The sequence below is a fragment of the Bos javanicus genome, chromosome 6, assembly GCF_032452875.1.
Source record: "Bos javanicus breed banteng chromosome 6, ARS-OSU_banteng_1.0, whole genome shotgun sequence".
Lineage (NCBI taxonomy): Eukaryota > Metazoa > Chordata > Mammalia > Artiodactyla > Bovidae > Bos > Bos javanicus.
The window spans coordinates 103,758,455-103,785,658 of record NC_083873.1 but is presented as its reverse complement, the minus strand read 5'-3'; the positions used below and the strand labels follow the sequence as shown (position 1 = coordinate 103,785,658).

At 48.6% G+C, this 27,204-nt stretch overlaps 1 protein-coding gene across 6 annotated transcripts in view; it reads left to right on the top strand.

Moving 5' to 3' along the window:
• EVC (EvC ciliary complex subunit 1) overlaps nt 1-27,204 on the top strand; it is a 99,569-nt gene that overhangs the window by 22,023 nt on the left and 50,342 nt on the right. For all 6 annotated transcript variants that reach the window (XR_009737113.1, XM_061420786.1, XM_061420784.1 and 3 more), the window contains exons 6-11: nt 4,968-5,066; nt 7,974-8,111; nt 11,700-11,858; nt 16,371-16,587; nt 19,206-19,354; nt 21,870-21,968. Coding sequence is in view for 5 of the 6 variants with exons in the window: in XM_061420786.1 (XP_061276770.1) it covers nt 4,968-5,066; nt 7,974-8,111; nt 11,700-11,858; nt 16,371-16,587; nt 19,206-19,354; nt 21,870-21,968 (861 nt within the window). In the remaining variant the exon portion in view is untranslated. The remainder of the gene's footprint in view (nt 1-4,967; nt 5,067-7,973; nt 8,112-11,699; nt 11,859-16,370; nt 16,588-19,205; nt 19,355-21,869; nt 21,969-27,204) is intronic.

Sequence of the window (27,204 nt, the reverse complement as noted above, 5' to 3'; positions counted from 1 at the left end):
TTAAAATAGTTTGCTATTTGAAAATGCTGACCATCATCTGTGCCTTCAGCAAAGTGTAATCTTTTTGCTGGTGGAGGATTTGAAATATTGCAAGACTTACCCAAATGTGACACAGAGCCACAAAGTGAGGTAATGCTGCTAGAAAAGTGATGATGAAATACTTGCTCAACACATGGTTGGTACCTTTGATTTATAAAAATGAAATGTCTGCAAAGTGCGGTTAAAGCAGAGTTCAATAACACTAGGGATACCCGTACAGGAAGAAAACTGGGAAAATCACAAATACGTGAATATTAAATAATGTGCTACTGAACAACCAATGAATCAATGAAGAAATCAAAGGAGAAATTGAAAACTATTTTGAGACAAATAAAAGTGGAAATAAAACTTACCAAAATCTGTGGAATGCAGCGTAAGCAGTTCCTAGGGGGAAATTCATAGCCATCCAGGCTTACCTCAGAAAATAAGAAAAATCTCAGATGAACAATCTAACTTTACACCTGTAGGAACTAGAAGAAGAAAAAGAGAAGCCCAGAGTTAGTAGAAGGAAGGAAAATAACAAAGTTCACAGTGGAAATAAATGAAATAGAGACTAAAAAAGTAAGCATTGAAAAGATCAACGAAGCAATGTCTGGTTCTTTTAAAAGATAAACAAAATTGACAAATCTCCTGATCAAAAAAGAAGGATCAATGGCTTCACTGGTAAATTCTACCAAACACTTAAAGAAGATTTAATACCTACCCTTCTCAAACTCTTCCAAAATACTGAAGAGGATGGGATGCTTCCAAACTCATTTCACTAGGCCAGCATTTCCCTGATACCAAAACCAGATAGATTCCTGGGAAAAAAAAAATACAGACTGCCATCTCAGGTAAAAACAGATGCAAAAATTCTCAACAGAATATTAGCAAATCAAATTTAGCAGCAGATTGAAAGGGTTATAGCTTCCCTGGTGGCTCAGATGGTAAAGAATCTGCGTGCAGTGCAGGAGACCCAGGTTCAAACCTTGGATCAGGAATATCCCCTGGAAAAGGGAATGGCTACCCACTCCAGTAGTCTTGCTTTGAGAATTCTATGGACAGAGAAGCCTGGCCGGCCCCAGTCCCTGGAGTCACAAAGAATCAGACAGGACTGAGCAACTAACACTTTCACTTTTTAACACCATAATTAAGTGGGATTTAGTCCAGAAATGCAAGGAAGGTTCAACATCCACAAATCAATCAACATGATACACCACATTAACAAAATGAAGGATAAAGATCATATGATCATCTCAAAGCAGAAAAAGCACTTAACAAAATTCAACATGTATTTATGATAAAATCTCTCAACAAAGTAGGCATGGAGAGAATGTACCTTAATGTAATAAAGGCCATACATGACAAACCCACAACTAACATCATACTCAACAGTGAGAAGCTAAAAACTTTGCCTCTAAGATCGGGAACAATACACGTACGCCCACTCTTGCCACTTTTATCCACCATTGTACTGGAATTTCTAGGGAAGTTAGACAAAAAAAAGAAATAAACAGAATCCAAAATGGAAAGGAAGAAGTAAAGACTCTTTTCAAAATACCTGATTTTATACATAGAAAAGACTTTACAGAAAACTATTAGAACTAATGAATTCCATGAAGTTGCAGGGTACAAAATCAACATACAAAAATCTGCCCTGTTTCTATACACGAAAAACAAACCAACAGGAAGAGAAGTTAAGAAAACAATCCCATTTACAATTGCATCAAAAAGAATAAGATACCAAGGAATAAATTTAACCAAGGAGGTGAAAGTCCTGTATACTGAAAACTTAAGACTTTGATGAAAGAAATCAAGGCAGACACAAATAAATGGAAAGATATTCCGTGCTCATGTATTGAAAGAATTACTATTGTTAAAATATCTGTATTACTGAAAGCAATCTACAGATTCAGTGCAGTCCCTATCAAAATCTGAATGGTATTTTTCAAATAGAACAACAACAAAAATCCTAAAATTTGTATGGACACATGAGACCCCCAAATAGCCAAAGCAATCTTCAGAAAGAACAAAGCTGGTTATGTCAATTACTTCTCAAAAACAAAAGATGCCTTGCTTTATAAATATGTCTAACTGACCTTTGACAGAGGTGTAAGGCAGTTCAGTGGAGGAATGTTAATCTTTTCAATGAATTACCTGCAGTTGAGTATTCATAAGTAAACCAAAATGAACCTCAAGCTAAACCTCATACCTCATGCAAAAATTAACTAAAAATGGCTCATGTACTTTAAAGTATAAAACTGTAAATCTTTTTTTAAAAAAAGGAGGAAGATCTTTGGGATCTAAACAAAGGGTTCTTAGATTAACACTGATATTATGATCCATAAAAGGGAAAACTAATAAATTGAAACTCATCAAAATAAACTTCTGCTCTGCAAAATACCCTGTTGAGAGGATGAAAACACTGAGGCAATATTTTGCAAACCACATTCTAAAAAAGAACTAGCAATGGAGAATGAAATGGCAACCCACTCCAGTGGTCTTGCCTGGAGAATCCCAGGGACGGGGGAGCCTGATGGGCTGCCATCTATAGGGTTGCACAGAGTTGGACACAACTGAAGCGATTTAACAGCAGCAGCAGCAGCAGCAGTACCTACAATATATAAGGAACTCTCAAGCCTCAATAGAAATAATAAAGAATCCAATTGGAACATGGGCAAAATACATGAACAGATATTTCACCAAAAAGAATATACGGCTGACAGGTAAACACACATAGAAGCACATGAAAAGATGTTCAACATCATTAAGCCATTGTTGTTGTTAAGTCATTCAGTCGTGACCTACTCTTTGTGGCCTTGTGGTCTGCGGCACATCAAGCTTCCCTGTCCTTCACCATCACTGAAGCTTGCTCAAACTCATGTCCACTGAGTCAGTGATGCGATTCAACCATCTCATCCTCTGTCATTCCCTTAAGCCATTCAGTTCAGTTCAGTTCAGTTCACTCAGTCATGTCCGACTCTTTGCGACCCCATGAACTGCAGCACGCCAGGCCTCCCTGTCCATCACCAACTCTCAGACTTCACTCAAACTCACATCCATCGAGTCGGTGATGCCATCCACCTATCTCATCCTCTGTTGTCTCCTTCTTCTCCTGCCCCTAGTCCCTCCCAGCATCAGAGTCTTTTCCAACGAGTCAACTCTTTTCATGATGGCCAAAGTACTGGAGTTTCAGCTTTAGCATCATTCCTTCCAAAAAAATCCCAGGACTGATCTCCTTTAGGATTGACTGGTTGGATCTCCTTGCAGTCCAAGGGACTGTCAAGAGTCTTTTCCAACACCACAGTTAAAAATCATCAATTCTTCGGCACTCAGCTTTCTTCACAGTCCAACTCTCACATCCATACATGACTACTGGAAAAACCATAGCCTTGACTAGATGGACCTTTGTTGGCAAAGTAATGTCTCTGCTTTTGAATATTCTATCTAGGTTGGTCATAACTTTCCTTCCAAGGAGTAAGTGTCTTTTAATTTCATGGCCACAATCACCATCTGTAGTGATTTTGGAGCCCCAAAAATAAAGTCTGACACTGTTTCCACTGTTTCCCCATCTATTTCCCATGAAGTGATGGGACCAGATGCCATGATCTTCGTTTTCTGAATGTTGAGCTTTAAGCCAACTTTTTCACTCTCCTCTTTCACTTTCATCAAGAGGCTTTTTAGTTTTTCTTCACTTTCTGCCATAAGGGTGGTGTCATCTGCATATCTGAGGTGATTGATATTTCTCCTGGCAATCTTGATTCCAGCTTGTGCTTCCTCCAGCCCAGTGTTTCTCATGATGTACTCTGCGTAGAAGTTAAATAAGCAGGGTGACAATCAGATCAGATCAGATCAGTCACTCAGTCGTGTCTGTCTAGGTTGGTCATAACTTTCCTTCCAAGGAGTAAGCGTCTTTTAATTTCATGGCTGCAGTCACCATCTGCAGTGATTTTGGAGCCCAAAAATAAAGTCTGACACTGTTTCCACTGTTTCCCCACAATGCTGCTGCTACTGCTGCTAAGTCGCTTCAGTCGTGTCTGACTCTGTGCGACCCCATGGACTGCAGCCTACTAGGCTCCCCCGTCCCTGGGATTCTCCAGGCAAGAACACTGGAGTGGGTTGCCATTGCCTTCTCCTTTCCCCACAATAGGGAAATGCAAATTAAAACCACATGAGATGTGACTGCATACCTATCAAGATGGCTAAAATAAAAACAGCAGCAACACCAAATGCTGGTGAGGATGTGATGAACCTGGATCACTAATACATTGCTGGTAGGAGTATAAAAGCCCACTCCAGAAAACAGGCAGTTTTTCATAAAATTGAACATGCAGTTAGCAGAAGAACCAGCAACTGTACTCTTGGACATTCATCCCAGAAAAACTTATGTTCACTCAAAAGTCTCTATGTGAATGTTCATAGCAGCTTTATTCAGAATAACCCCAGACGGGAAAGACTCAGATGCCCTACAATCGGCGAATGACTAAACAAACTGTGAAGACAGCACCCTTGGACTTGCCAAGGTGTCCCTGCCTATGGAGGGTCCTTGATTTAAAGGACACCTCCATCCATTGAGACAGGGAGCCGGAGTGGACGACTTTACACATCTTAATTTCTTACAAGTGTTCTTCTGATTGTTTCCACAGAGAAGCAACTCCCCCTTTTCCTTGTCTGTTTTCTTCACTCATGGAAATGGGGAAAGTGGGGGGTTTCCCAAGGAGTAGGCTCCTTATAAATATGTGCGGGAGAGATGAGGCATTTTTCTTTAGAAGCTTCATGAAAACACAGTTCATTATAGACCACTGTCATGGTTTTAAATCTGATGGTCTTTTCCTAGAGCAAAAATTATGGGGGGAAGTGGAGAAAGAAGGTGGTAGGAGAAAAAGGAAGGAAGGGTGAAGATACCATTGTTTAAATCTTTCTTGTTTTGTTTCCCTTTTTGGCAATAGATGTTTATTCAAATTTTTAAAATGTGCCTCCTTGACCTTCTCCCTAAAAAGAAGTCTGATGATGAATTATACCAGAAGATTCTTTCAAAGCAAGAAAATGTAAGTCTTCAAGCTATATTGCAAAGTAACTTAAAAATAGTTTATTAAGATATATAAAACATAATATCATAGGAAAGTATCTTTTATGTATAAAAATACTTTATTACAACATACAGTTTTCAACACAATATAATGGTATATAAAGCTATAGGTATAAATATAAAGATAACAATATATATTATTAAAATGTGGAAAGATATTGGAAGTAGGAAAAAAGAATGTCAGTCATATCCAGTACTCAAAGAGAACCACTATTGATGTTATTTTCTGTACAGTTTGGGGGAATTTTAAAATATATACTTGGTTTATTAGTTACAACTCTTAACACCACTTTGCATTCTTCTCGCCTTCTATACAACCTTTATATTGTTTTATGCACAGCAAAATGAATCAGGGCAGTAGAGGTTGATACCATGGTCTGTCTTTCACAAACTCTCAGAATGCTAGGTTTTTCATTTGTGCCATGGGATAGTAATTCCTGTCCTACGGGATTACAGAAAGGAGAAGAGAGTTGTGTATGAGACATGTAGCAAAGTAGCAGCTCAGTTCAGTTCAGTCGCTCAGTCATGTCTGACTCTTTGTGACCCCATGGACTATAGCATGCCAGGCCTCCCTGTCCATCACCAACTCCCAGGGTTTACCCAAATTCATGCCCATTGAGTTGGTGATGCCATCCAACCATCTCATCCTCTGTCGTCCCCTTCTCCTCCTGCCTTCAATCTTATTCAGCATCAGGGTCTTTTCAAATGAGTCACCTCTTCACATCAGGTGGCCAAAGTATTGGAGTTTCAGCTTCAACATCAGTCCTTCCAATGAACACTCAGTAGCAGCTAGACACTGATTATATGATCTTTGCCATCATCATCAATATCATTGCCATTATTATCATAATAATAGCATCACTATCATCAATGTCACCATCACCAGCACCATCTTTGTTATTGTCATAATCATTCTTATGATGACCATCACCACCGTTATCATTATCTTCATTGTCATTCTTATCACTGTCAGCACCACCACCATCACCATGCTTCTCCTCATTTCCAAAAGCACTACCAACATTTCATCATCACCACCACCGTGTTGACATCACTCTTATTACTCCCATCACCAGCATCATCTGCGTCATTATCATCTTCATCACCGTGACCATCACCCCCTCCACCATCATCCTCATCATCATCACTCCATCATTGTCATCACCCTCACTGCTGCCATCACCATTATCTTCATCACGGTCACCATTGTCATCCTTAGCACCACCACCATGAGGTTCGGGAGACTGGTAAAGAATGTTTTGTCTTCATTCCTCTGGATTCCATGTGGGAGGATCCATCACTACCTCCCAAGGAAAAGGCAGACCATCTTCATTTTTCTTGTCATCATCCTGGGTACCACCACCATTGTGATCATCAGGCAGTGCACACAGGGCTTTACATGTAATCTTCACAGCAGCCCTGTGAGTGGCCATCATTATTTTTGTTTACAGCTGAGGAAGTTGAGGTTCAATGAGTCTAAATGACTCTCCAACAACAAAAAATATTGATTATGTGGTGATACTTGCAGTTATATGAGTAATGAAACAATGTCATATGTCATATAGCAAGAATAAGAGCTTTGGTGTCTGCAGGTCTGGGATCAAATCTCACCTCTACCACTTACAGAGCATTTTAATTATTATAGTGGCTACTATTCACTGAATGTCATCTGTCTGAGGACTTTAAATGCATTCTTTCCTTTAATATTGACAGCAGCCTTAGAACCTCTGTATGAGGATGAGAAGTACCCAGAAATGGCAGCTGCTTTGGAGAGAAGCAGATAATGCATGCAGTTGGAAGAGTGGGTCTCTGGAGTCCATGGGCCTAAGGGACCTAACCTAGCATACCACTTCCTACTGGGGAACTTTGGACAAGATATCTCAACTTCCCATGGATGAGTTTCCTCAGCTAGAAAGGAACCCTCATTTCTTTCTGGTAGAGTTACTGTAGAGAATTAGAAGCCACATATGACTTCCACTTGGACAATCAACAGCAGTTTTCCTAATGAACCTGAACCCACACCAGTGTTGATTTCATGTCAGTGAACACAGGTCTGGAGAAAACAGAACTGCCACCCACATTCTATGTGGGGTTTTGAAAGACTCCATACATAGACTTCTCCTTTTCCTTCTAAGATCTGATTTAATTAAGAGAGTGTTGGGGAGACATATATACAAATGTCAGCTTAATTACTGAGAGGAACCTGCTTGCAGGGTGTGACTTAGATATATAGCAATCATGGCTTCCTAACGCTGAATCCAGGATTAACTAAATTGCTTACCTAAATCACTTACTGGCAAAGCTGGGCCACCTCAGACCTCCCCACACACAAGAGGGACCCTTGCTTCCCAGCTCACTCTAGACTGAAGCCACACCAGGGTGGTGGCCTCCCCTGAATGGTCTGTCCCAAAGAGGATGAGGCTGGGCAAGCTAGGCACTGTGCTCACTTCCTGCTTTTGAACCACCAATCAAATACATATCACTTCCTCCCTGGGGTGTACTAAGTAATCCTTCCCCATGGAAACCAGAGGAGTGGAGAGGAAATATTCCATCCCAACACTCCAGAGTACCATGACATGTTCCTGGAACTTCATCAAGATTGGAAGATACTTTTCATTGTTTTTAAAGTATGGCCTATTTTGGGGGAGGGTGAGGAAAATACAGAAGAAAATACATAATCCATTATTCCTGAGGCTGTACATTTAATGAGAAAAATAGATTTTTTTCATCAATCCTTCAGTAGGACAATACCCAGAGCATTAATTATCATAAGAAATTTTTTATGGTAATGTGGTAAAAAATTAAAAGCATTTCTTCTCTAGAATTTAAGATACATTTTCTTTGTCTTTTTCTTTTTTTTTTCCAGGATTTGGAGGAATTAGAAAAGAGACTTCAGGTCAAGCTGTCAAACACAGAGATGTTGGGTGGCGGTGACTCCGAATACATCACCCTGGCAGATGTGGAAAAGAAGGAAAGAGAATATTCTGAGCAGCTAATAGCTAATGTATGTGGTGGATTTTCTTTCCCCTATAAAAAGCATGGTTTCTGGGACAGTTCATTTGGCAAGATTAAAGAGCTGGTACCTAGAAGCATGTTTAATACTCAAATTCTCTATTGTATTTGAGTATTAAATATACCCTGGAGCCAAGGATCCTGTTTCTGAAGTTAAGCGATAGAGAAGGTATAATTAAGGGGCCAAGATTTACTGAGGGAGTCTGGTTTTTTTTCCTTTAATGAATTCTCCTTGTTTAAATTTTAGATGGATCTTTTTATCATTCAAAGCAAATATCGCCCTAACCCTCTGTGACATTACTGCCCTGTGGGTTAGAGCAGATGCCAGCTGCTAACTGCTCAAACTCCAGGCATCACTAACAAAAGCATGTTTTAAATTCCAAAGAGGATGAATGGTTTAGTCACTAAGTTGTGTCCAACTCTTGCAATTCCATGGACTGTAGCCTGCCAGGCTCCTCTGTCCATGGGATTCTCCAGGCAAGACTACTGGAGTAGGTTGCCATTTCCTTCTCCAGGGGATCTTCCCAACCCAGGAATTGAACCCAGGTCTCCTGAATTGCAGGCAGATTCTTTATGGATTGAACTATGAGGATGGCTCAATCATCCTCAAGAGGATGGCTTCCCTCAAATTCTCTTTTTTGCTTTGACATTCTACTACCCACTGTTCACATATTCTGAATTAAACAAATATTTCCTTGGCACCCAGGTGTTATGCTGGACACTAGAAATTTACAATGAACTTAGACCTGGCCCTTGTGGGAAGATGCTCAGGCCAGTCTGGTGGGGGTACCAATAGGTGAGCAGGTGAGGACTTTGTGGCTTACAGGGACCATGATAGATGGATATATGGGAAGCCTGAGGTACAGTGCATGGAGCAATTCATTTTACTCTCTAGAGTTAGGAAAGTCTGAATAGAAGAAAGAGCCATGATGAGGTTTTGGGGGAAGTGTGGATGGATGCTGTCCAGTGGGTGGGCAGAGAAGGGAGCCAGGGCAGGAAGCAGGCTGAGCAAGATAAAGCCAGAGGTCTTCCCTGAGGGCTTTCATCTCATGCCAAGGAGATGGGAGTCACTGAAGTGGCAGAGGGTGGCTTGGTTCATTCTGTTTTAGAAGCACTGCTTAGGCTGCTGAACAGAGGGTCGTTAGGAGTTTGGGGGCTAATCCAGTAGGAATTTCAGGAAAGCATTTGCAGTAGGGATGGAGAGGTAAGAAAAAGTGGGAGAGCTGAGAGGGTTGTGTCTGAGGAGGTGATGGTGGGAAGAAGAGGGTGTAGAGCGTCAGGTCTATGGAAATAAAGACCCCAGTATGACAGGAAGTCAGGAGGGAAAATGCTGAATGTGGCTTGATACCTTGAGTTGGAGATGCCTGGAGATGGAGCGTCTCCACTGAGCTCAGGTAAGTAGGAGCACATGGAGAACAAGGATGTCCGAGATGAGAAAGCTCAGGGAGGGTGCTTAACCCAGATTCCAGCGGTCCGTGGTCTCCCCAGAGCAGTGGAACATCTTGTCCTTGTCTGACCATTTCAAGCAGAGGATTGATAGTTCTCAGCAGATTCTCTAACATATTGGCAGCATCCAATAATGGAGATGCCCCTGGCCCAGGAGTACCGGGAAGCCTGGCATGCTGCAGTCCAGGGGGTCCAAAGAGCTGGATACAACTGAGCGGCTGAACAACAAAATTGGTATCATCCAATAACAGAGATGCCTGTGGTCCAGAAGTGCATGTAGAAGGGGTAGTAAAAAGCCTTATGCCAAATCTTGGATCCTGCGAGCATTGAAGGAGCAAGATTCAAGAAGAATCAAAACAAGAAGCAGAGTCTAGACCTTGAAGAACCAGGAGAAAATCATGTCATGAATGCTAAGGGAATTATGAGTTTTTCAGAACAATAGAGTGGGCATCCTGGTTCTCTGAGATAGGAAGAGAAGATGCAGAGCTGCCTCTTCTGGGACGTAGAACTCTGTTTCCAGATGTGCGGGAATTCACAGATGATAGTCCACCTTCATCCTCTGTTGTAGATGCTTGGATGGCATCACCGACTCAATCAACGTGAGTCTGAGTAAACTGCGGGAGTTGGTGACGGACAGGGAGGCCAGGTGTGCTGCAGTTCATGGGGTTGCAAAGAGTCGGACACGACTGAGTGACTGAACTGAATTGAGTCCACCTTCTGGGATAGCGGTTGGAAAGGAGGTCATCTGATGGGATGAGAAGGGCAAGAGCAGGGTGTGAATGTGAGTGAGGAGGTGGCGGGGGTCTATAAAGGGTCTGCTGAGCTACCATGAGGCCCGGGAGATGGGAGACAAAATTTTCAAAGAGGTGCCAGTTCTTACAGGTCTAGGCTTTCTCCTGGCCATGCCCAGGAGAGATGGCTGGTTTGATTGACTCAGAGTTTCAGGTCTCCATCTGTCTGTACCCATAGCAGCAAGATCAGCATGGACTTCTGATACCACTAAGCTCTGACTCTCCCATGTGCTGCTGAGCGAGAAATGTCCATCTTGGCATCTGAGGGGTGGAGCCAAGCTAGAGAAAACCACCGCCGTGGGAGCTGAAGGGACCTGAATCCAATCCCCCTCTTCCTCTTGACTCTTGGCCAGTGACCTAACTACCTGAGCCTGTTTCTTGTCCTTCCAATACATATTTTATCTAGAAATGAGATGTGTGACACGTGGAGCCTGGCATATAACCTGCATGCCATAAAGAAAAGTTGTTATGACTCCAGATGTCATTCTTTGAGCTCTGGGAGGCTGCAGTGACAAAAATTTAGCCCTCAACACTAAACCACTTGGAGATTTCCTGCTCTGCTCTCAGTAAGATGGGGAGAAAAGTGTTAGTTGCTCAGTCGTGTATGACCCTTTGTGACCCAATGGACTGTAGCCCACCAGGCTCCCCTGTCCATGGAATTCTCCAAGCAAGAATACTGGACTGGGTTGCCGTGCCCTCCTCCAGGGCAACCTCCAGGGCAACCTCCCCTCCCAACCCAGGTCACCTGCATTGCAGGCAGATTCTTTACAGTCTGAGCCACCAGGGAAGCCCAAGGTTGAGGAAAGGGGAAAAGATTGGAAAGCAAAATGTTTTTATGGTTATCATCGTCTCTGCCATACTGTTCTTTTGTACTTTTAGGGCAATAATTAATATTTAAATGGCCATCCATGCTTTTATTTCCAGGATGGATTTAATCCCTTTTAAAGATCCGGAAGCTTCCAGGAGGACACTGTTGAATTTCATGAGCCCCTCCCCTCCCCTCCCCATCCCAGGCAGCAATCACAGGCTGTTTTTCTTAAGCAGCTGTCTTTCAGCTGCTTAAGCTGGGGAATCTCATTGTGTTTTCCTTCCTTATCAGCCATACACTGGTGTTTGCTGAAAAGCTGCCTTGAAACTGACTGGCACTCACAAAAGAACGAGGAGGAACTTCTGGAGAATGTGATTGTTGCCAAGATAACTTGCTCCGACTTGTGGAAGTGTTTAGAATCTGAGTTTGTGATAAGGGGTGAATAGTAATGCTCAAGCCTGAACCAGACAGCTTTATACCTTTCTTAAATAAGTTTTCTCTCCCCCACCTCTTGCTTCTCATTCTCATTTCACAGATGGAAGCTTTCTGGAAACAGATGGAAAACATCCAGCACTTTCTGGTGGACCAGTTTAAGTGTTCCAGCTCCAAAGCCCGACAGCTCATGATGACTCTGACAGAAAGAATGATTGCAGCTGAAGGGCTGTTGCGTGATTCTCAGGATTTGCAGGCTCTGGTAATACTGGAAGGGGCAGGGAGGGAACGTGATATTCAGACTAGATATATGGAATCAGAAGCTTGGAGGGCTGCAGGGATAATTAAGTTCCACACCCGTGTACTGTAGATGGGGATACAGAAGCCAGAGAAAAGCAGTGCATCCATTTGTCCATCTATCCATCCATCAGGCATTTATCTATCCATCTGTCTATCCATCCATCTGTCCATCTGTCCATCAGTCACAGAGATCTGTACATCTCTCCATCCATTCATCCATCCATCCATTCATCCATCCGTCCATTCCATTAATAGAAAAGCCTGCCAGCTCCATGTCACTACAGCCTGGAACATTGGTTCTCAATTCTGGCTGCACATTGAGGTTATCTGAGGAGGTTGAAAAAGTACTGCTGTTTAAATCCAAGATGGGTCCCTCTCCCAGAGATTCTGACTTAATCAGTCTAGGATTTTTAAGGTTCCAGCTGACCACAATGAGCAATCAAAATTGACGCCCACTGGTGGATGGAGCTTTGCGTAGCTCTCCTGATGGCCCCATGTATCATCACCAAGGGAGCTTAAAATAATGCCTGTGCCCCAGGCCTTTTGCACAGAAATCCAGTCTGATTGGTCTGAAGTGAAGGTTCTGGCATTGCCAGTTTTAAACCCCCTGCCCCAACGATTCTCATGTGTAACTGGGAATACCAACCACTGGTTCAGAGGAATCCACAAATCCAAATCCAACTTTAAATCTAAGCTTACCCAGTTGAAGCTGTGTGATCTTGAATCAGTTACTTAACCCCTCTGAGCTTTGATTACTGATAAAAAAAATTCCATCCCAGGAGTTGCTGCAGGCAGGGCCCTGGGAAATGCTCAGAAACTCATAGTCACCATGGGGTTTTGCCCTGGAAGTTTTGGACTAGCCTGGCTGTATGTAAAGCCCAGGACACTATGCACCTATTAACCCTTTCTCTGACCTTGAGAACTCATAAGCTCAGACCCATGCACCCGCCCAGGTCACACCTGACTCAGAAACCTGCAGCAGCCGCCCTGCCCTCAGCTCAAAGACTCAGCTCCTCAGAGAGGAGATGGTCCTGTCGAATCGAGAGGTTCCTGCTGCTTCTGCACAAACCGCTCTGTTCCTCAAAGTGTGGTCCACAGACCGGCAGCATCAGCATCGCCTGAGAGCTGGTTAGAAATGCAGAATCTTGTCCCCCTCCCGAATCAGGGTCTGCATTATAACAAATTCCCAGCTGCACGGAGCTGTTTGAGAACTTTCTCTGCTTTTGCTTATCATGTACACGTTGTTTCTTTTCTCTCCTCTGCACTGCTGAAAGATAGACACAGATATTTCATTCCCAGTGAGCAGAGGGACCAGCCAAGCAACGCACCTGGGACCCCTATACTGTCTAATAACATCCCTCAGCCTGTGCCCCAAACTTCCTGGTTTGCGGTCCAAGCCCCTTTGAATTGGACTTTAATTTGATAAGGCTGCCGATATGAATGCTCATCAAAGGAGAAAGATTTTTTTCCTTTTACTCTTTTTTCTTTGTATTTAATTATTATTCCATCAGCAGGATATTGATGCCGGGGGGAAAAATAGTATCCTTAGCTGACACTGGCCCAAATATTAGCCAGTCACTCCAGAGAGGAAGAAGGGGAAGAATTTTCTCCAGGTTATCAGTAGGTCCTTCCTTCAGTCAGCATTTCATGAGCACCTACTGTGTGCCACATCCTGTTACAGAAACCGTGCTGCAGACTTGAGCTAGAATCCTGACCCATTCCACAGTTGCCTCTTATTAGCCGTGCGACATTGGGCAGGTAACTTAACCTCTCTGGGACTCAGTTTCATCATCTGTAAAATGGGAATCCAAATAGCATCAGCTCTGAGAGTGTTAGAAAGCGGATAACAGGTAACGCCTTTACAACAGAGCCTGACCCAGTGGGAGTGCTCAGTATGTGCTAGTGATTGGATTCTGGCAGGTCACATGTCAGCAGGGGAAAGAGATAGAAACAAATCATTGTCATGATGTGTGAAAAGGCTGTAATCTTTGTTTGTACAGAAGTGGGACAGCTGGGCTCTGCCTGTATCCTATGCACCAAAAATAAAAAGTAGCTTCTGTATGATGGAGTCTGTTGACGATAAGCTCCAGAAGAACTTTAAATTCCCAAGCTAGTGACATCTGAGTGTTCTGGCCTGGGCAGTCAGAACGTATCACATAGCATCGCTGAATATCAGAAGTGGAAGAGCCCTAGAAAGGGCCCCAGAGGTCATCAGAATCAGTCTCTAGGGATGTTCAAGAGAAAGAGGATGCCAGGAGAGAGGTGGGCACCTGCTGTAGATAACTGGAACAGCAGCTTGCATTCACCAGCACCTGCTATCTTCTGGTCGCTATTTTAAGTGCTATACATATTTTGATTTATTTTATGATCACATACACTCTGTAAGTCAGATCCACTGTGCCCAAGACTGTGCAGGTCTGGAGTCAGGTTTGAGGCTGGGTACATTTGAGGACCAGCTACACTCAGAGCCAGCAGTGGCCCCTGCACCTCCCGTGCAAGTCCTTGTCCCCCTCCCGCCGCCCATCTTATGCTCCTGTGTTCCTGCTCACCTCTCTCCACGCCTGTCTTTCCTCAAATATAAATCCAGAGAGTGCACTGTCGCTGCCCAGCCAGGGGGCCTCACTTAGAGAACCATCTTAGAGGTGGCTGCTCTGGACGGGGGACGCCTTCCACTACCCTGGGAGCCTGGCGGGACCGCTTGCTGGCCACTCCTGCACGGAGCACTTATCCTCTTGCACCCTCTAGTGGTTATGGGGCCACTGATGCCTGTCAGGCTTATTTATTTAGTTGGAGGAAGCCCAGCTAAAGGCGGGAGGAGAAGGGGATGACAGAGGATGAAATGGTTGGATGGCATCACCGACTCAATGGACATGAGTTTGAGCAAACTCTGGGAGTTGGTGATGGACAGGGAGGCCTGGCGTGCTGCAGTCCATGGGGTCACAAAGAGTCAGACATGACTGAGTGAAATGAACTGAACTGAACTGGAGGAAGCCCGCTGTCCTTGGGCTAGTTTGATGGCCTTCAAGAATAAACCTCACCGTTCTTATCTGTAACTAGGGTATCACTGTCCTGGCCCTGTTCACATGTTGTTATAACACAGACCAATGCAGCTCAGTAAACAGTGAGGCCCAGGGCTGCATGATAGGTATGGCCCCTGCATCCAGGGTTCTTGGTCCAAACAAGGCACAGGAGCTGTGGAGCTGGGAGGAGGGACCGAAGGGTTGGGGAAAAGCCAAGGAAGCGACCACACAGTCCACAGTAGGACCTGGGCAGGCAGAGGAGTGACAGGTCGTGGGCAGGGTGTTCCAGGAGGAGGCCCCGCATGTGCAAAGGCCCTGCGGAGCTGAGAGCCAGGCATGCTGGGCAGTCCGGAGCAAGGACAGGTGTGGGACCAGGCTGGAGGCCCAGCCAGGCCTGGTTCGGGAAGGCTTGTCCACTGTGCCTGGGAGTTTAGATTTGCTTTGAAGGAAGTGATTGTAGGGTTTGGGCCTGGGGATGTTAGAGTTATGTTTGCACCCCAGAAAGGCCCTTCCATCTGCCATGCAGGGAGGAGCTGAGGGGGCAGTTTGATGCCAGTAAAGTCAGGGCAGTTGCCCAGGTGGAATTGACCAGGGCCTGAGCTGGGCCTGGCTCTAGGCCAGCAGGAAGGAAATGCAGGGATGTAGAGAAGGCAGGGGTGCTGGTATGATGGGGAGAGGGGCGCTGAGGCTAACTCGGGCCGTGGCCATGGAGTCCCGGGGGCCAGGTGGACCACCCCAGGAGGGGAAAGGCGTCCTTTCACTGCAACACAGGGCCTGCGACTCTAACCCCATGCCTGGGCTCCCATTCTACACATTTCCTTGAGCTGCTGCTCTTGGAGACAGAAGGACCCTAGATGCAGACCTGCAGGGCCTGCCTCTGCCCTTGATGGAAATGTCCCGCATGGGGGAGGCATCGTTTCCAAGGGTTGTGTCCTCAGTGAAGGACAACCCAGTAGGGCTGGTGGACCTGTTCTAAAGTCTAGCAGCTGGGGTCACCCTCCCCGTCAGTCTTACCTGGAGAATCTCTTTAATCCCCAGCACTCTGGTTTCTGGAGGCTCGAAGGCCAGGAAGCCCCGTGACCTTTACTGTTTCTCCCAGAAGCCCTGTCAACCTGGGAGGGATGATGATGAGGGAGGTGGACTTTCCTGTTTGGTCGTGTGCATTTATTGAGCTTCCCCCAGAGACGAGCGAGCCCGCTGTGGCACACTCACCGTGTTCCAGGTGCTTTCCGCGCGGCATCCAGCATCGGCCGCACCACGTCCCCAAGAGGGACCACTTTGTCCCCATCTGAGACGTGCACACAGGAAGCTCAGGAGAGTGGGAGCTTCGACTGTGCTCTGCTCACAGGGAACCGGGGGCCCCAGGATGGAGCCCGTGGCTATTAACAGACCCTCGTGGCCAAGCACCGACTCTGAATGTCCCAGCCTGATGCTCTCCATATTGCTTTTCCCAGGACACCCTGGAGAGGACGCTGGGGCGGGCACACGTGGCCAAAACGATGGAGTTCCTGAAGCTGCAGGTCCAGGAGGAGACCAAGTGCCGCCTGGCTGGCATCTCCCGCAGCCTGGAGCTGCTGACCGTCGAGGGGAAGCTGTCCGGGCGGGAGAAGGAGGACCTGCTGACCCAGCAGCACAAGGCCTTCTGGGAGGAGGCGGAGGGCTTCAGCAGGGGTGAGTGAGCAGGCCAGGCTGGGCGCCTGGGACCCCGTGCTGTGCTGCGTGCCATGGGGGCCAGGGCTGGTGGTGGCACTTGCAGGCGTCAGGAGTAGCTCCCATGAGACTAGCCCAGGCTGCCATCCCCAGTCACTTAACGTCTCTGAGCCTCGATTGTCCTCCCGTGAAGCAGAGGTAATAGGGCTGCCTCCTAGGGTCCAGTGTTGCCTGCTCTGTCATCATCAGTGATTCGGGCTGACAGAGACCCCCCCTGGAATACTCAGAGAACAAAGCCCAGAAGCCCCGCAGGAGTCTCAGGGCCTGGCTCAGCTGCAGATGGACGAAGGTGGCCGGTGGTCAAGCACATGGGAACTGGGCATGATTATTTCCCACACGTGCTGCTGCTCCCGGGCTGGACCCTGGGAGTTGAGCAGGTTAGGGCTCAAGACATCAAGGGCACCAGGACAGTCCAGCTCACACCACTGGTGGGACCCTCAGGAAGAAACTCAGGTCTTCCACCTGCAGGGCGGGTACCCCCCCTGCACCTCCTTGGACCCTCAGCAGGAGAGCTCCTCAGCACTGAGCCAAGGCTGTGTGTGCACCTGCGGCCTGAGTGGAAGCACAGCCGGGGCCTCTCCAGGTCAGGAAGTCTGTATGGCAGGGGATCTGTGTGCCTAACAAGGTCTCCAGCAGCTTCTGGGGACCTTGTAGGACCAGGGAGGCTCTGGGTGTCTTACCTGCTGGGGCGGCCGTAACAGGATGCCATGGACTGGGTGGCTTACACAACACACATTTGTTTCTCACGTTTCCGGAGGCTGGAAGTTTAAGATCAGTGTGCAGCCAGTTTGATTTCTGCTGTGGGCCTGTTTTCTGACTTGCAGATGGCTACCCTCTCAGCATGTTTCACATGGCAGAGAGCAAGCTTTCTCACCTGAGTTCCTCTTTTTAGAAGGCACCAACCCTGTGTGATTAGGGCCCCATCCCTAGGATCTCATTTAACTTCATAGGCCCCACCTCCAAAGGCAGGCGCGTGAGGCTTAGGACTTCAGCTCATCACTCTGGGGGCACAGTCCAATCTCCAGCACCAGTTTCCACTGCAGCCATGGGCTTGATCCTTCTGCAATTGCTCTGTCCCCTCTGCTGTGCCTTCCCACTGCCCTTTGGAGAGCTGGCTCTCCAGACTGGGACTCAGGACTCCAACCAGGCTGTTCCACACATGTCTGTGTCACTGGGTGCTGTGGTTTCACGTGGTCATGTGTGACCACATGGAAACCTGTTGTGGCTGGGAGTTTGGATGGCATAGAGTCTGAATGCATCTGGCCTTGGAGTCACCATACGTGGTGGACAGGGCTTTACCAGTGGGAGGGAGTGGCCAGGCTGGGATGGTGAAGCAGCCCCCTAGGTGGGGCTCCTGTGAAATAGAACAAGACAGAGGAGACAAGGAGACAGTCTTGGGTGGACGGAGGACCCTGGTCTCTCCTGGCTGCACTCTTTCCTTTGGTGCTAGAGGCTAAACAGATTCTCAGGTCAAGCCCTGGGAAGCTTGCCGGCACTGGGAAAAGTGCCCAAGGAAGTATGACATGTGGGGCAGTTGGGGGAGGCGAGATGCTGAAACCAATGTCTCCAAGGGCTGCAGCCCCTTGTGACCCAGCCCTCACCTCCTCTCCAACCTCTTTGCCCAGCATCTCCTCCGAAACCCAAGTGAACAGAATCTGGCTGGGCTCTTCATTGTCTCCACTCTCAGGAGCCTTCTCTGGGGTCCCACGCTGCCTGTGTCTCCTCCCCCACCACCATCCCAGCCCTCATCAGCACAATTCCTTCTCCTTCCGCATTTCTTGTCTTCCCTGGACCATGAGCACCTTGAAAGCTAGGCTAGGTCCTGCTCACTGGTAGGCCCCAGTTCCCAGCGTTGTGCTTGGTGCGCCTCTGAGGCTGAGGGGCCTGGGTAGGCCGAGAGGTTGTTTTTAGTGGCTCAGCGGGTAAAGAACCCTCCTGCAATGCAGGAGACCTGGGTTCGATCCCTGGGTGGGGAAGATCCCCTGGAGAAGGGAACAGCTACCCACTCCAGTATTGTGGCCTGGAGAATTCCATGGACTGTAGTCCGTGGGGTCGCCAAAAGTCGGACATGACTGAGCGACTTTGACTTTCCTCTCGCCTCAAGTTTACCTTCCCCCACCGCAGGGGCCCTTGGCCTTGGTCCACCCACTTCCTCTTCTGCTGATATAACTTGCCCTGGTGGGTTTCGGATCTCGACTCCAATCTGAAATGTCACTGTCTTCCTGCAGACTCAGGCCCTCTGTCCTGTGTCACCTGCACCTCCCTGTGCCCCCTCCTCCCCTCCCCCATACACATATACTCTTTTCTCCAGGAAAACGCCCCTTTGTTTCTCTCCAGGTCAGGGTCAGGGTGAAAGCCTCGCATGTTGCTCTGAACCCTGGGCCGTGAATGAGCGAGGGATGGGTCCCTTAAAATGACAAGGGACTCTGAGGAGCTCCTAACACCAGCCTTTTGGAAGCACCTAAATGATAAAAATAAGAAATGAGCGTTTCTGACACTCCACGTGCTGGAAGAAGCAGCCAGTGGAGGTTTTGCCAGGCGAGCGACCTGCAGTGTTCTTTGTTTTGTTTCAATTGCAGAGTTTGTCCAGCGAGGCAAAGACCTGGTCAAGGCCTCGCTGGTGCGCCAGGCGGAGGAGATGGCAAGGCTTGCGCTGGCCCAGCAGGAGGAGCGGAGGAGCTTCCTGGCTGCGGGGCAGCTGACCGCCCACCCCGAGGAGTTCCTCCAGGTGACCTGCTCCCGACTCATGCCCAGGTCCACAGGCATAGCCATCCAAGGGAGCCATGGGGGCTGCTTAGTCCTTGTTACTGTGCTGGGGAAGCCAGAGGCTTTGGCATCCGGCAGACAGAAAGTCTCTTCTTGGATCCCATGTGTCAGTTCAGGACCTTAGCCAAGTGGCTTGAGCTCTGTATCCATAGCTTCCCCATCTATAAGCCAGTGATGCGAGCATCAGCGCCCTCACTGAGATGAAGGAAAGGCGGTGGGAGGGTCTGAGGAGACGGCATCTCACAAATGGTGCCGGACAAGGGCCCAGCCTACAACGGAAGTCACCAGGCAGTGTCCCCAGAGGGGACAGGCATGTCCGAAGGTGCAGGGCAGGCAATTACAGACAAGGATGGGGCCCCTCGGTGGGTCAGGTGACAAGTCAGAGGAGGGCCCTGCACATGGAGCTGAGCAGGAAGGACCAGAGAGGTGGGCAAGCTAGACAGAGCTCGTGGCCTGACTAGGAATAAAAGACAAGGGGACCCCCAGGAGCACAGGAAGCAAGGTGTCACCCTGCTTAAAGGAAAACAGACAAACTGGTGCAGCACAGGCTGGAAGGACCAGGGCTTGGGGTCCTCGGAGGACAGAACTCTGCCTCATGGTGCCCTGTCGATGGGTGTGGAGGGAGGGGCTGTTAGTCTCTGGCTTGTCGCCCAAGGTCGTTAAGCATTTGGGTGCTGGGGCAGCAGGACCTGGGTTTGAGCATTGCCTCTGCTGCGGTGTCTCGCTGACCACTTGGCCTTCAACTTCCTCATCTGTGCATTAGAAATCATCACGCCTACCTAATGGGGCTGTTGGGACTCAACCAGACCAAGCTAGGGACAGCCATGGCCTGCCTATTTCTCTGCATGAGCATTTGCTTGTCTCTGCTCTGCCAAGGGGATGGCAGGACCGTATCAGGGTTCAGGCTCGGCCCAGAGCATAAACACTGGTCCTCCCTGGGGGCCAGCATGATAGTGTGGCTACCTCCCCCGCCCCCCAGTGAGAAGCCAGCAGAGGGACCCTCAAAGACGGAGGACAAGTCTTCTCATCCCTGGGTCCCTGGTCCAGTGCTCTTGCTCACCCGTAGAGCCTCCTCTGAGGGCCCATGCCTGGGGTTTCTTGGATTTGACATAAAGTGGGGTGAGGGCTGCTTCTGTCTTTGAGAAGATCCATTTGAAATGAGAGTGAAAAGATAGGATCATACAGATCTCTGTTACTCTGGGATTGCCGGATCCTCCTGCCTAACGTCACATTGCTCAGGGGGAGTTCTGAATGTGGAGACGGTGATGCCTCAGCTCTGTAACCCAGGATCTCGGCCCAGGCTGGTGCACACTGATGCTCAGGAGACGTGGAGCCGAGAAGGGAAGGATTGAATGGACGCATGAGTGAATGAAAGAATAAGTGGACGAATGAATGAATGGATGGACCCACAAAGTGTTAGTTGCTCAGTCATGTCAGGCTCCTCACTGCCCATGGAATTCTCCAGGCAAGAGTAATGGAATGGGTTGCCATTTCTTTCTCCAGGACCCACAGAGCAACACATAACTGAATGAATAAATGGAGAAATGACAAATGAGTGAATGAACGAAGACATGAAGGAATGGGTGAATGAACGAAGAAATGAATCAGTGGGCAGATGCATGATGCACACAAAAGCACAGATAATTGAATGAATGAATGGGCGGCAAACAACCGAATAAACAGGGACTGATGAGTGAGCGTGGACTTTGGCCCCTTGCCCAGCCCCTCCCTCTCTGGCTTCTGGTCCTCCCTCTCAGCTCCCCTCCTGTTCTGCTCCCACTGAGACCAAAGGCTTCTGACTGCCAGGTCACCACTGCTGTTGCTCCCTGAACTTGGCTTGGATTGGCTTCCCATCTTCCCTTCAAGGACCCCTCCTTGTCCATCAAGGCTCAACTTACGTGTCTCCCTCACAGGGACTCTTGCCCTTCTGCTGACCCCTACGAGGAGTCCACCCTCCGTACTTGGGCCCCAGGTGCCTCTCTGACTGTATTTGGAGCATCTGGTACATGACTCTCTGTCACTCTGTTGGGCTCCTCAAGGATGGGCCAGCACATGGTCAGAGGGGCCCGGCTGGCCACTGACCACCCTGATAGGGTTCGGGCTTTGCTGCATGGGCCTCCCAAGACCTGGATAGTGGTCCCCAGGAGCTGAAATCAGAAAATGATGTCTAGGGGTTGTGGTCAGGAGACAGGGGTGACAGGGCAGGGAGGCGGTGGTGGGCAGGGTGGCATCTTCTCCTGCTGGATAGATGAACAAAAGTGCAGTCTCGTTTTCCTGGAAATAGGATTCGCTGGTCCCGGCCTCAGCCACAGTTCACAAGCCATGAAAATCATGTGACATTCCTGTGCCTCGGTTTCCTTGGGTATAAATCAAGGGTGAACATCCTTCCAACGTGCGAGGCAGGGTCATTCGGGGAGGTTGTTCAGGGGAAACAAATCAGCATCTCTCTGCAGATTCGGCCTCTGTTTTACTTGCAGGCATTTCATGACGTCCTGGAGATGCAGAGGCTGACGCGGGGTGACCTGGAGGAAGAGGAGGACGTCAGGGCCGCCCAGGCCGTGGCCGCGCTCTGCCAGGTACGTGGCCTCCAGGCAGAACTGGCCAAAAAACCTCAGCATCCGTGCATGCGTGAGAACCTCACGTCCTCGGGGGCCAGGGACCCCGAGACCCTCTGGGCAGAAACCAGGGAGGGCAGTTGTTGGTCCAGGTCACATCTGAGGCCCCTTCCATTTCTGAGATGTTCGGGACTCTCACCTCTAAGCGTTCCTAGAGGCAAGGGTCTTTAAAAGTCAGCTCATCCACGTTGAGAGTAGGCTGGCGTCTATGGGTGTCATGAGTGTGGAGCGGTGATGAGGAAGGAGGGTTAGGCTTGAAACAGAGGCCTGGGTTCGAGTGCTGGCACCATCTCTTTCTCCCTGGGCAACCTCATTTAGCTCTGGAACAAGGGCTGGCTCTAAGAAAACAGGAGAGAGCAGCCAAGCCCTCCAAAGTCAGAGGGTCTCCGGGATACGATGATGACTGAGACAGAGACCCTGCCCCAGGCAGGACCCAGAGCTGCTGGGAAGGTAGAAATGTGGCCCCAGTCAGGAAGGAAGGTGACATGTGCCGCATTGGTGGGGAGCGCCCCAGGGAAGGTCCACCTGGATCCAGAGGGCCTGAGCCTGCATCCTGGCTCTCCTCCCTCCTCACAGTGCAACCTCCAGAACATTACTTGGCCTCTCTAGGTCTCAGTTTCCCTATCTGTGAAATGGGGCCAGTGATGCCCTTCTTCACCATGCTGTTGTGAGCACTGAATGTGCATGAGACCAGACAGTAGTTGGCACCCGGGACATGCCCAATCCAAGTTCACTGCCCTTACAACATCCCTGCTAATGGATGCAGAGAGGAGGGGTGAGAGACGCCGGGGATGGGGGGATGAAGGTGAGTTCAAAGATGGCCATCCACAGGTGATGCCTGAGACAGGCTTTGAAGTGGGAGACAGGCTCCAAGTGGACCAGGAGTCAGCAGGCAGCCCAGTCAGAACACGAGGAAGGGGAGACAGCACAGCCTCCGTCATGATGGCAGCTGTGTGGGGTTCAGTGGCATCTGTATGAGTTTGCAGAGGCTGCTACAGCAAAGTGCCCCAGCCTGGCCCTTAAATACCCGACATTTATTTTCTCGTTGTTCTAGAGGCTAGAAGTCCAAGATCAAGGAGTCATCAGGGTTGAATTCCAGTGAGCCCTCTCTTCCTGGCTTGGAGACGGCCACCTTCCCACTGTGCCCTCACTGGCAGAGAAACCTCAGGTGTCTCCTTCTCTTACAAGGACACCAGTCCCATCAGATTCAGACTGCACCCTATGACCTCACTTTACTTTCACTATCTCCTCCAAGGCCGTATCTCCAAATATAGTCAGAATGGGGGTTAGGGCTTTAGTATATGAATTTTGGAGGGATGTAATTCCATCCATAATAGTGAACCTCAAATTTCATGTCCATCGGGAACCTCAGAATGTGAGCTAATGTGGAAGCAGGGGGGCTTTGCAGATGTGATCAGTGGAGAAGAGATCATTCTCGGTTAGCATGGGCCTTAAATCTGATGACTGGTGTCCTTACGAGATGGTCATCGTGAGGACACAGACACATAGGAAGGCGGCCGTGAGAAGACACAGGCCGAGACTGGGGTGATGCGACCACAAGCCAAGGAACACCTGGCGCCTCCAGAAGTTGGAAGGGACAGGTGGGATCCCCCTAGAGCCTCCGGAAGAAGCTGACACCTTGATTTCTGACTTCTGGCCTCTGTATCTGTGAGACAATAGACTTCTGTTGTCTGGGTGCTTTGTATCAGCAACCCCAGGACCCTGATGGCAGAGCCAGTTTTGCTCAGGGCCAGCCCCTGTCGTAAGTGCTTTCTGAGTTTTTCATCATTTCATCCTCATGAGACTCTTGTGAGGCAGAAACTGCATTTTCCTTCCTTTACAGATGAGGCGCCAGGAAGGGTCTTCTTGAGAAAACAGCCAGGTGGGATTCAATTTGTCAAAGCCCAAGATTCCCAGGCGAGAAAGGAACACCACCATCCCCAAGGGAGTCAGGACTTAAGTCCCTGGGCTGGGAGTGAGGATACTGCATTCTAGTCCCCCTCTGGGTCCCCCTCACATACTGCTTGACTGTGAGTTGGTTACAAAACCTCTCTAAGCTGGCTCAACCATCTCTCTCAGGTCCCATAGCCAGCCTGCTAGAGTGAGATGGGACTTAAAGTAAGTCTTTCCAACTTCAGTGCTCTTGTGCTTACCATGACCCATGCTGGTGAGCATGGGCTGTGACTACAGCAGTGAAGGCAAGTTTCTGAACCCAGACTGGCCTACGGGCCAGTCCCATTCCAGCCACTGACCAGCTATGCAATTGGAAGCAGGTTATCTCACTTTTGTCTCAGTTTCCTGCATGTTAATAACATCCAGATGCACAGCAGAGTTTGAGGACCACAGCTTTGGTGGGGAAGGGGTGAGAGTCCGATGGGCTATGACTCTGATGATGTCCAGGACCCCTGTGCCCATCTGCGCTCTCGTCCAGCAGGAGTTAGTGTCCAGCAGGCTGTCACTCCCTCCCTTGAGCTGGGATTAGAATCCAAAGTCTTGGTCGACTCAGTGTCACTTTCCTCCTCCGCGAAGCCAGGAGAAAGCACCCGGTCACTGCTGTGAGGAGGAAATACACATACCAGTGCCTGGCCAGTCTCAGTGCGTGGCCACAAGTACAGCATTGTCTATTAATAAAGATCCGTTGATGATGCTGATGTGACCACAGCCTCATCCCTCCAGCAATATCCTTAGAATGCTGCACATTTGGCTTTACCATGGCTGGTCTAGCTGCTGGCCCGTTACAGTCTGGTCAAGGAGGTAAAGACACCCTTGTTTCTAACATGAGGAGAGGCCAGCAGGTGTGAGCAAGGGGCAGTCCCTGCTGGAGTTGTGTCTCGGGAGGAGGCACTTAGAAATGCCTTGTGTTAGGAGAGGTTGGGGGCAAGGTGAAGGGGTGTTGGCAGTTCTGTGCAGGTGCTTTTGAAAGGCCTGAAATGGCCAGAAGCCTGTGCCAGCTTCTCCCCCAGAGTCAGTGAAGAGATGTTTCCTATTATTCATGTTGTCATTTCACATCAGTTCAGTTCAGTCACTCAGTCGTGTCCTAGTCTTTGCATCCCTTTGGACTGCAGCACGTCAGGCCTCCCTGTCCATCACCAACTCCTGGAGTTTACTTGAACTCATGTGCATCGAGTCGGTGATGTCATCCAACCATCTCATCCTCTGTTGTCCCCTTCTCCTCCCACCTTCAATCTTTCCCAGCAACAGAGTCTTTTCAAATGAGTCAGCTCTTGGAATCAGGTGGCCAATGTGTTGGAGCTTCAGCTTCAACATCACTCCTTCCAGTAAGCACCCAGGACTGATCTCCTTTAGGATGGACTGGTTGGATCTCCTTGCAGTCCAAGGGACTCTCAAGAATCTTCTCCAACACCACAGTTCAAAAGCATCACTTCTTCGGCACTCAGTCATTTCACATAGAGCCCTCTGTTTCCATATGTGCGTGTGTGCTGAGTCACTTCAGTCATGTCTGACTCTTTATGGCCCCATGGACTGTAGCCCGCCAGGCTCCTCTGTCCGTGGAATTCTCCAGGCAAGAATACTGGAGTGGGTTGCCATGCCCTCCTCCAGGGAATCTTCCTGACTCAGGGGTAGGGCCTGCATCTCTTATATCTCCTGCATTGGCAGGCAGGTTCTTTATCGCTACACCATCTGGGAAGTCCCCTGGTTCCAGGCAACTTTGGTTAAGTTTACATCCCTTAAATGTGGAGCTCATTGCCTTGGGTATTGGGAACTGCTTTACTGGGTATTTCCGAAAGAACGAGGTTGAAATCCTCTGGTGTAGTGGAAAGAAGCCAATTGGAAGACTGGAATGCTGGCGAGGACGTTCCTGGGTGGGCGACGTTGAGCAAGGAGAGCTTAACCTCTCAGAGCCCTTTTCCTTATCTGGGAGATGGAGACAGAAGGCCTGTTGGCCTTTGTGGCAGCACAGAGTGCACGGGGGCAGGGGACAGGGGGCAGAGGGCACGGGGACAGGGGGCAGGGGGCAGGGGACAGCCTGCACGTGGCTGGTGCTCAGTTAACACCTCCCCTTCTGCTCAGTCCCTGAGCATGTTGAGCAGGAGGCCCTGAGCCCAGGGGTGGTGAGCCCGACTCTGGATCCAGGGCCTGGTGAGAGTGTGGCTTCCTCACCAACCAGCTGTAAGCTTGAGAGCTTGTTAGTTCATTTGTTCAGTGAATATGATTAGGCACTGCTTTGTGCAACCCACAGTCTAAGCACTGGGGCCTCAACAGTGAACCAAAGAAAATTTCAACTTCATTTTTGTGAAGTTTGAGGGGCACGTGTGGGGTTCCAGCAGGGAGGCCAGTGTGGCAGCCATGGGGGAGGGGGAAACAGGGATGGGCTGAGGTCAGAGCCTCGTCTCAGAGGGCCTTGCAGTCTATCCGAAAACATTTGCATTGCCTTCTTTTACATATATATATTTTTTTTTTACGTATATATATATTTATTTATTTATATATTATTTATTTATTTATTTATCTATTTGACTGTACCAGTTATAGCATGCGGGATCTTTGATCTTTCTTGTGGCATCATGGATCATGAGTTGCGGCATGCAGGATCTAGTTCTCTGACCAGGGATCAAACCCACGCCCCCTGCATTGGAAGCTCAGTGTCTTAGCTACTGCACCACCAGGAAAGTCCCTGCATTGACTTCAGAGTAAGAAGGGAAGTTTCAAACCTGTTTTGAGTAGAGAAGTGACTTGCCTTGTGTTTCCCAAGGATCCTTTGGTTTCTGTCTAGAGGACGGACTGTAGGGGGCAAAAGTGGAAGCAGGGATCCCTGGGGAGGCTCTGCAGGGCTCCGGATAAGAGATGCTGGGGGTCTGGGCTTAGATGATGCTGATGGAGGTGGTGAGAAGGCATGGGATGGGGGTCTATTTTGATGGTCAACATCTGGGTCTCCTCTTCAAGTGGGGATAATAAATTTTATTCCTATGGCTATTCAGAAGTTTGAAAAAGTTCACATGTGCAAAGCATATAGAAAGAAATGTGTGTGGCATACAGTGAGCACTTAGAAATCTGTCATCATGAGCCTGGTTATTATCACTCACCATCTGGAAGGGTGTGTCAGCACCGGTCACACTCACGAGGTAACTTGCCTTGCAGTCTGCTGGCTCTTTCCCAGACCTGGTCACACGGAGACATAATCCCCCCTTTCTTTGGACACTGATCAAGATAGTGTAGGCACGGTGACTGCGAGATG